This window comes from Habropoda laboriosa, unplaced genomic scaffold (assembly GCF_001263275.1).
Source record: "Habropoda laboriosa isolate 0110345459 unplaced genomic scaffold, ASM126327v1 scaffold162, whole genome shotgun sequence".
Lineage (NCBI taxonomy): Eukaryota > Metazoa > Arthropoda > Insecta > Hymenoptera > Apidae > Habropoda > Habropoda laboriosa.
In genome coordinates this window covers 32,730-43,315 of record NW_017100269.1, presented here as the reverse complement: position 1 = coordinate 43,315, position 10,586 = coordinate 32,730, and the positions used below count along the sequence as shown (strand labels likewise).

The 10,586-nt window shown below is 34.4% G+C and overlaps 1 protein-coding gene across 1 annotated transcript in view; it reads left to right on the top strand.

The window, feature by feature from the left end:
• LOC108573501 (C-Maf-inducing protein-like) overlaps window positions 1–8,373 on the top strand; it is a 12,886-nt gene extending 4,513 nt beyond the window's left edge. The window contains exons 2-8 of the mRNA XM_017935959.1: window positions 183–368; window positions 2,703–3,292; window positions 3,993–4,082; window positions 4,628–4,880; window positions 5,263–5,520; window positions 6,308–6,608; window positions 7,792–8,373. Of these exons, the coding sequence (XP_017791448.1) occupies window positions 183–368; window positions 2,703–3,292; window positions 3,993–4,082; window positions 4,628–4,880; window positions 5,263–5,520; window positions 6,308–6,608; window positions 7,792–7,916 (1,803 nt within the window). The 3' untranslated portion in view covers window positions 7,917–8,373. The remainder of the gene's footprint in view (window positions 1–182; window positions 369–2,702; window positions 3,293–3,992; window positions 4,083–4,627; window positions 4,881–5,262; window positions 5,521–6,307; window positions 6,609–7,791) is intronic.
• Window positions 8,374–10,586: the final 2,213 nt, after the last annotated feature.

Genomic DNA, 10,586 nt, shown 5'->3' with positions numbered 1-10,586 from the left:
TCATACAAATCTTTAACCCTGCATTTTTCGAAAAATATGAATAAATACTTTCTGGTTTATATTTAAAATTCTTGTCTTTTGATATCTATTACTCTGGTAGAAATGAGTAAGGGTGAACTTTTAAAATAATATCGATATCTGGAACATTGCAAAAATTTTCACAATCAAACTATTTGTTTCAGCCAACAGGATTTTTTCAACAGCCTATACCATATAACAACATGTCGGACATACGGAAGTATGCTGTTGCTAGATGGGATCCTACTTACAAGAATTGCCTCAGCATAGTTCTACCAGACAGTTCTCTTCTTCTTCAAACAAATAATGCTTATACGAGGGACCAATGGTATCATTCCATATTGTGGAAGGTAAAGTTCCTGCAAGCATTTTCTTTCTTTCACTGTTTCTTCTTTCTCCTTCACTTTTATTCATTTTAAACATTATTAAATTGTACGTTACAAATATTTTCATATTTTATTCATCTTGATTACACTCAAAAAATAAAAAAAAAAAATTGAGTGATAGAATCAAGCACAAGGTGATTCTATGTACAAAAATATATCAAATATATATTCAAATATATATGTTTCTTTAAATACGTGTATACATTTTAAATTTGTATTGAATCAGATCAGTTGAAATGATCCATTACTTTCATAAAAATGCTGTTCGTGCGAAATTTAATATTTCTGTTTATTGAAACTTTCGACTGACCTAAATCGTATAAAAAAGAAAATATCATTTTAATACAGCAAAAGTAAAGATATCAGTGAACTATTAAAACAGTAAAAATCAAGGGTGCAGAAATACTTTTAGAAAAAGATTAAACCATTTTTTATCCAGCAATAAATAATTTTAAATAAATTCTCCAGTAATTTGTCAATTCTAACTGTTTGGTCGAAATTTCTAAGAGTAATGTTCCTTCTTTTATTAGAATTTTACATAAAAATTGCCCGAATGAAACTGAACATAAACTGTATTCGCTATCACGATCAATGATATCTTAATTAATGCCCTCAGAATAAATCTGTAGTATTTCGAATCGAAGTCATGTAATTGACCAGCGTTTCCAGCGTGCCAAGTGTGGCGTACATAATGACGCAGTAAAATGGACTAGCCTAGTTGCAGAATTGTTCACTAGGTCATCTTCGCCTGGTCTGCTATTATTATGCAAGAAGATAACACTTTTTCATCAAGTTTTTCTCTCACACGTTCAAGTTGTCCGACGTAAATCTCAATACGAAATACGAAGTATAATTTTACAAGTTTGACATAATATACTTTAAGTTTCTATATATTATCAACAGTGAATTATAGATTTTCTTGGCTAACTCACAATGTCTCAAATATTGACTTGTAAACTATTTTTATCAAATGTTGCATAAATTTTTTTCATGTGTGTTACGTAATGATCAAAAGTTAAAGATTGCAAAATGTGCAACGCTTTAGCGCGTAGACATTTTTTAATTACTTTATGTAATATTCGTACGATCTGTTTCGAAAAATTGAAATGATCACTTTTCTCTTTCAGTATTTCTCAAAATTTCGAACTGTACTTGTGAGACATTAAGCTTCTAATATTTTGGATACAATTATGTAATAGTGTTATATTATTTTATAGGAGGTTTATTAGAAATTTGACAAATTGATTATTAGAAATTTCACAGGCAAAGTGATATATGAAAAAATCGAAAAATTTCTTCTCTAACACTTTTGATTTATTTTTGTACGAAGATTCATACATGGTGTTCCGTTTAACTGAAAACGGTGGAATATCTCACAAGGGATTGAAGTTATTGAAAGAACATATTCTTACAAAAGTTGCTCGGTACATGGGGAGACATTAGGTGGTCTAAACAATTTTTCTGTAGGTGTAGCAATGGGGGAGGTATCGAAGTCGAGTTAATTCTTTTAAATGGGACTCTGTATTTTTTTTTATTCACAATATGGTAGTGTTTGTTGAAACGAATTCAACGATGTGCCACACGAAGTCATTTCGTTTTATGAAAAATCGTAAAGTAGCGAAGAATTAGGGGAGTCAGATCAACATGTGTCGTACGGTTTCAGAAAAGTAAACACCACTTGGCTGTACTACTAATACAAATTCTCCACGACTTTACAACTTCCCATAAAACGAAATGACATGATGTGGCACTTGGTTGAATTCGTCTCAACAAACGCTATAGTATTAAGAATAGAATATTAAGAACAGCTATAATATTACAATAGCTTAATTCTATATTATTATAATATTAAGCAATTCTTAATTCGCTGTAATATTAAGAATAGAATGTTAATAATAGAATAGCTATAATATTAAGAATAGAAAAATATAGCGTTCCATTTAAAAGAAATTAACTTGATTTTGATATCTCCCCCACTGCTATACCTACGAAAAAATTATTTATACCAACCTAATGTCCCTCTGTATACCGAACAACTTTTGTAAGAGCATGTTTTTTTATAACTTCAATCCCTCGCGAGATATTCCATCGTTTCCAGTTAAACGGAACACGCTGTATATCCAATTGTGCCACCCTACATGTGACACGACCGATAAATACCAACTGTCAATGGCTTTTAATTTCTTATTATGTAACAATATCGATATTAATCAGGATATAATTAATAATTGTTGTATTACAAATATATATATATATATATATATTTTTCTATAAAATTATTGAATTACCAATTTCCAGAGGAGCATCTTTAAATATCAACATCTAGTATCTCTGAATACGCGAGAAGAGGTGGTCATTAAGGAGTTAAAATCGATGGTAGATTTCGCGCTTTGGACGTCACTGCAGGACGAAAGAGTAACCGCTGCTCCATTGGAAGCAGTGGCGAAGCTCCTTGAGGATTCAGCTTTCGAGAATCCAGGAGAGAAGAGTACCGAAAAATCGATCGAGGAGATATCTCGTTGTCAAAACGATCGAAAACAGTGGGCAGAAGCTGTTCTATCGGTGGTGTCTCCTCTTCTTGACAAAGTGGCACTTCCGGCCTGTCTAGCCAGAGTTCTCGTTAAACTAGCTCAACAGCATCCGCAGTCATCCTTGGTCACGGCCATAAGTCCGGCTATCACGAGGTGTCTGAAGCACACCGTGGATTTCGGCAAATCTCCGGACATGAGGAAGCTGCTGCAAGTTTTCATAGCTGCTCTGCATGCAACAGACGGTGAACTAGCGATCAGAGATTACATCGCTTCGGTTCACGGACCCGGAAGTGACTGTCCTCATCCGAGAGTGCTACCTAATTTGGTGTCCGTCTGTGTCGCTGCGATTTTTCATAGGTAAGTTCCACCTTTCTCTCGTGCATTCGTTGAGGTTTCTTGGGTAAGTGTTAGGCAAGTGAAAATGTTTAGAAGGAACATCGAGGAACTTGTTTATTGGTACATTCTACATTGGGTTTACGCTACATTATTTTTGGTATTTTAGATTTTGTAAATATTAATACAAGCGAAACAGTGCGTTTGCTTTTGTAGAGCATGAAATACCGGCGATAATTTTTGCGATCGATGTAAGAGACGAAAGAGAAGTATCGGTAATTGAATGATTGGAAGGGTTGATATTTTTATAGTATTAATAGGCGCGTTTTAATAGCCATAACGATTGTCCAAAATTTGTAAATATTCGAGTAATATTTTTAGCGTATGTTATTTTTAGTCGTCGTCAGAATGTTTCAGCGAATTAAATCTAATATGAAATTTCAGGAGTTTCCTCTGACTTTACAAAAAAAAATTCTTTCAGACTAAAATTTTGTATCACATTTCATCGTGTGATAATTCTAGCTTTTCGCTCATGCTAGCTTTTCGCTGAGTTTTATTTTTTTTACTCTCTCAAGGAGTATTAAAAAAAAATTTGCTACTGTACGTGTCAGAGACATGTCTACGAAATAAAATAAATTATAGGACCAAGTATTCTTACATGTCACGAATGAGATATGAGTTAATGGAAATAATTATAGGCTAAAACAGATTCATTCACTTGCAGATTCGAAGTGGCTAATCGTTCTTTACCAGAAAATGATCAGTCACCAACTTTGCCGCCATTGGATTGCTATTTATTGGTGCTAAATATCGCGTACGTATCTAGAATCAATAATAACATGCTTACTTTTCTCTCCTTTGCTTCTTTAACATTCTTCTCCAAAAATACCTGCAAAAACTGTTACCTTCTCAAATGATATAAAAATGTAACTTATTAAAATTTTACTTATTCACTCTTATTTGTTATCGTCAATACTAATTCGAGAAATAATTCTGACAAATTTGAAATCAATTTTTAAATTTCAAGCCTACTATTTGGGTTTCATTAAATAACATTAATCTTTATCGATATGTATCCAGCTGACTTTTCCTTTCAGAAAGTCCAATATAGGTCTGTGGAAATATGAACGTAAATCAAAAAATAAACGAGCAGAATTTTTACAAAAATTTATCTTTCAATCCCAAATTTTTTCGTTAAACGTTACTCAGTAACATACTAAACGCATAAATTTATCGCATATCTTGAGCGTTCAAAGTATTGAAACAGTTTCACTTTTTCAATTAAATTAAAAGCTTAATTTCTTATATTAAAAAGTAAAGTCTGAATATTTCAAGAGTTCACTATCGATCTTCTTTCAGATCAGAATATGCCGATTGGAGGCCAGGATTCGGTGCTCTCTTGCAGCCTGTGCCATTCCCAGAGGAAGCTTTCGCCACGAAAGAGGTTCAACAGTCGGTACTAATGTGCGTGATAAGTCGCTTAGCAAAAGACTCGAGGTGCGTTGTTCATCGCGTTCTACTTCCGGTCAGAGAACTCAGACCTGGATGGATCCATATTGCAGCACCGTCTAGTCCAGATTGTCCTGATCAAGGAGAATTATTTGGCGAAATGGTGCGTGTTTTTTTTTTTTTCCTTTGTTACATTCTTTCAACTGACATGTTTTCACAATACGCGGTGTCTAATAAAAAAGGAACTGTCTATGTGAAATTTGTGTTTTTAATCTAATTTCATACAATCTCACAAGTTAAAAACAATATGTTTCATCAATGGTAAATAATTTTAAGTCAACTTTTTGAAAACGAAGGCTCGTATAAACAAATTTTTCTCTACATTTACGATTTATTTTTGCACGAAGATTCAGACACAGTTAATAAAAATCAATTTTCAATGGCTATTAAATTTTTATTACGTTGAAATATTGATCTTGATCAAGATATAATTAATAATTGTCTTATTATCACTGATATCAATTTTTAAACCGCTTTACAACTAGTTAACAACCTTGTTGGCGTGTTGCTGCCGAAGAAAGAGGTTTATCAGCTGGTTGATGAAGCAGGTACGAGATGATTGCATACTTTTGGCAGTGAGAGGCTGCGAAGCTGCGCAAGAAGCACTTTGTTTGATGTTAGAATGGCATTTGCTGTCAAGTAAGGAAGCTAAATTGCAAATAGTCAGTGCGTTAGAGTCGACCATCTCGGGGAAGGAACGCTACGCTGCTCTTTGCCAGAGGCAGAGGAATTTGCAGCAACTGGTGAGTAAATTATACTAATTCATATCAATCTATTATAGGATACTCTACGCAGATAAAGCATCGTTCAACTGCATGAATTTTATTTCCTTATTTCCTTATTTTATTACTTAAGGGAAAATTGAAATTTGATCGAGGGAAAGGTGGAAAGAGGTTGAAAATTGAAATTTTCAATTATAAATCTAAGTATTTTTAATAATTTTAGAGTATTTTAAGTATTTAAAATATTTCAGGCCTACAATGATCTTATTTAAGGCTTGGTTCTTCTTTAATTGTAATTATTAATTAATTAGAAAAGTAAAGGGAAACAATTACCTCTTGCTAATGTAAACTTATGGAAAAGGAAAAAACAGTTTCGATGAGCAAGTCTTTCTATTGTTGAATAAACAGGGAGAATTAACTTGGTATAATTAGTTAAGAAACTGATAAGAACTGTATGTATTTAATTAAAAAAGACTATTGATTTCGAACGACGTTTATCATTTGGTGGTTCTGCCTAATCGAAATGTATAATCATTTTTATGGATTAGAGTGCTCACAAATTAGTAATCAGGGGACACTTTTCTTAACAATTTTCTCAAATTTTATGCAAAAACTGAGAGTTTTAACCCTTTCGCATCCACAGACGAGATATCTCGCTTATACATGTTTCAATGCTTACAACTAAATGTCCGACACTTTGGACCAGATATCTCATCCTAAAATCTGAAAGGGTTAATTTCAGATAGTTGCCTGCCATAAATCGTTTGCCTCCTTTGTCTCACCCTTTCTTTTCGGCTGTTCGAAACAGCTACGAAAAGGTGGCCCTAGAAGATTGACGTTACCAGCTCGTGCTACAGACGCAGATGTCGCTCTTCTTTTGGGTGGTAGAGCTCTTGGAAGTTTGGAGTATCTCAGCTTAGCCTTCACCTCGGTAACTTCGGCCTGCGCCGAGCAGCTTATCAAATTGCCAGCTTTGAGGCATTTGAACCTATGGGCCACGCAGTTTGGAGATGCTGGCCTGCAAATGATCAGCGAGCACATGCAGAAGCTACAGGTTCTGAATCTTTGCGAAACACCTGTTTCCGACAAAGGAATCTCCACGTTGGCCTGTAAGTATAGGTCGCTAGAAGCCACCTTTCTATACAGGGTGAATCAGAATGGATGGTACAAACCGTGCGTAAAAGATGATTCTACGTGCAAAAATATGTATAACAGGATTTGCTCGTTAGAGGCTTTGTTTCCGAAAAAATCGTGTCTCAATGTTCGTTGCATTCGCATTCAACTGCTATTATATCACTTTATTACTAATTACTTTTGTTCATAGTTTGTAGACGTCGATTGGTCTTGAAGATTAATTAACTCGAAGGCAGTCACGAGCAATTGTTCGAAATTAATACGTGGAAGTAAAAAGAAAGAAAGGTTAAAGAGGAACAGAAATCGTTATTTTTAGTTGATCGAGCCAGTACGACTGTTCACCTCGGATGACGACATCATCGGAAAAGTCGAATTTTACGATGCAAAGAATGAAATTTACGATACGAGAATTTTACCCAAGAGCTCGACAGTCGAACGTAATCGACACCTGACATGTACTTAAGGCGTTTCGTGGAAACTGAGACAAAAATTGTATCAGAATATTGGATTTTTCCTCAGCATTCTTTCGAACGTGGTACGAGATCATTTTTTTTTTTCTTATTTCGCGATATCTAAGGGTCTATGTTTTATTCTGTAAGGATATAGGATATCATATGCTAAATGTACAAATCGTGATACAACTGAAAAGAAGGTGATCCCCCTCGTGAAAATGTAGGTCGAAAATGTAGAATAAAATTTTATCATACGAGGCTTCGATTTTGGAAAAACCTCGAAATAGTGTACGTGCATGATGGGAGCGGAAAATGCGAAGGAAGAGTTTTTCCTTGCTGATAGTGTCAGTATTAGAATAAAATATGTACTACAGTCATCTTAAAGGCCTCTTCGAACCATATTCTGCGACGAAAAGAAATTTCTGTCAATCCACTAATAATAGAATAATCTAAGGTGTTCACGTTATGCGGTTCACCCTGCATAGTTAGGTACTTACTTAGTAGTAAATACTATCCCCATTCTTCCCCCATTACTCAGTGCCTCGAGCTCAGCAAACCTAAATACATCGACAAGGAAAGTGAATAAATATACCGCTTGCATTACAACGAATCAGCCAATATCCAAAATTTCATTATCACTTGTACTTCTAGCTTTTAACAATTCCCCAAATACAAAAGAATAACAATTCTATACTTTGATTTGCAGCATTGACAAATTTAAAGAAGCTGAATCTGAACAGCACGAAACTGTCCGTACAAACGTTCGAATCTTTGAAGAAATGTTTACCAGCGCTGCAGGAATTCGACGTGAGATACACGGAGGCATGGTGACCAGAGCTTTCATCTTACATTCAATCGAATAATTCCAACAATAACTCCAATATCAAAGAGAAAAGACAAAGTTAAATGAGAATTAAACAACAAGGAAGGAAGGCATTTCACGAGTCAACAAAGTATTTCGAGAGAAAAGTTATTTAGACGTAAGAACAATAGAGGATGTTTCGTTGTGGGGACCGGAAGTGTGAATCAAAGGACGTAGTTAAATAGTCTGGATAATCGAACGTGCGAATACCGTTCGAGTTCCGACAAAAGTTTTCTTTGTTTCGTGAAAACGTTATAGTCAGTTTTAAGATTGATGAAGAAGCACGTGACTAGGACCACAATAAAAGTCTGACAGAGATGAAGAGGTTATGAGAAAAAACTTCCAAGAAGTGTTACAAACTGCCCAAGGATTGTCGTTGATTAAACAAAACGAGGCAAAAGGGGAAAAAAATGAGAGAAAATAAAAGACAAGACATTCGAGGACACGCTTCGAAACTTAGAATAGCTGAGAGTGGAGATTCGTAGCGACTCTATAAATAGTTGGTCCATGTGGGAACGAGTAGGAGGACATCGAGAGATTGTTTCGATGGCGCAGGGACTTGCTCTTCGTAATTCGAGTTCAAATAATTACTTACAGTCGAACGCAAGTCTCTAAGTGCCTTTGCCTTTTTCGTGGATCCTACATGTTTAATCGTTTAATTCAAGAATAGCCGAGAATAGATGTAACATCGGAGAATTTAATTTTAGCGGATATTTTGTCCGAATTTTTACCTCGCGATAGAACACGTCGTTAATTTTTATTTATTTGTTAAAGTCGATCTCATAGGATTTGTTCTTCTTTTTTTTTCTCTTTTTTTTTTTTTTTTTTGGTTTCGTTAACATATCAGACTTTGGTTCCTTCGTTTTGTAAATATTATTTACTTTCTTCAGTCGTTGAAAGACGTTTCGTCGAATGTGATCTATATATAGTTATGTAAACGTAGTTTTATAAAGAGAACAGAAATATGCATTTAATTGAGATTCTATTTTATCGTGCAGATATCAAAAAGAACCCCGAATAGAATTAAGCAAACTAGATTCCTCAGTATGTGTTTTCCGTTTGGATTCGTTTCAGTTCGATCAAAGAAGTTGTCTATCGCTACTTGTTCTTGCAACATAAAAACTCGTTATTGAACCGTTCAACGCAGAATAGTATCTTGAATCTAATGGATACGTGTACTATCTTTACAAAAATTCATTCTCGTTGAAGATGCGTACAAGGTCGTGCCATTTAACGTAACCACCAAGTATGTATATCTCTGTTGCTTCCAACGATACGAGAAAATGATTAATAACGAATATTATAGTGAAGAAATGTTTCTTTTTCAATTTTAAAATCATTTTCTATCACCACATTTTTTAACGGTGCGTATCGAGTAGCCCCGAAATGGAAATTTCATCGACCAACACGCAGACATAGTTTCCTTTTTTCGCTTATAAAAAATATCGTATCTTTCATTGTTTCTTTTACTCTCGTATTTTGCTTAGGCAAACATCTTCTTCACCTTTCTCCAGATTCTCTCGCAAAATAGTTACCTATCTTTTTACTCTTGAAATTTACACACGCAATCTTTTTGTTTTTTTTTTTTAACTCTAATTCTCTACTTCATAACTCCTCATATACTATCAATTGTTTTTAACGAATTAACATTTAACACGCGGAAAATTTAAATTTCTACTCATCCACCTAAATATATTTCAGAATATTTCTCTCTAAATCTACCTGGAATCTAATTACAAAGTGATATCACTGAAACGATGTGTTTAAAAATCGAAAGAGCATGAATTTAGTTTCAGCTACTTTCTCATATCGTGAAAACCAACGGAGACAATTTAACTGTTCACCTTAAATAAAAGTACCCTGTATATTGACAACGTCGATTTTATCGAGTATACACAGAATCACGTGAACCGTATAATACAGGCTTCCTATTGAAAGAAGAGGTGTTCATTAGTCGATTGTGTGCAAGTAAACTCGAGAAAAAGGAGTATAATTACCGGAAACAAAGTAAATCTTACATCAGGGGAGAAAAATGAGTGTTATCGTGTGAAGTAATATCAGATTTATTTTATCTATACTTAGCTCGTATACCAGGAAATAAATACAGACGAACTATACTAATTACCCGAAGAGTGATTCTTTGCAGAAGATTCTTGCTCTTTTTGTTTGTTTTTTCTTCGAATAACGCTCAACTGCCTTAGCAATCAAGCTCTGAGCGACCACTGCCACAACGTGTGCGAACTGGAACAGGTTGAATTATCCGTTGCACTCGTTAGAATCGAGATTTTTCGTTGAAACTTTAACCCTTAAGGTGTTTCTGGAGATACCGTTCAGGTGAAAAAGAAAGATGGAAACGCTCGTTATATTTTTCGATAATATAATTGACCGTTCGTTTACATTGTTCTTTCGTAATTCTTCTTCACCTTTTCTGACGAATTTCTCGTCACCATTTATCATGCAAACAAAATTCAAGAGTTTAGGTAACATCAATTACAAAATTAAAAGAATGTTTCTTGTTTGAGCGTTCGACGTTTTTTTTACACCTGAGTGGAGCTGGTCAAACTTCAAGAACATAATCAAGTTTCAATTACAAACGAACGAAAGGAAATTAGGTAAACGTACATCCAAAACTGTTTTCT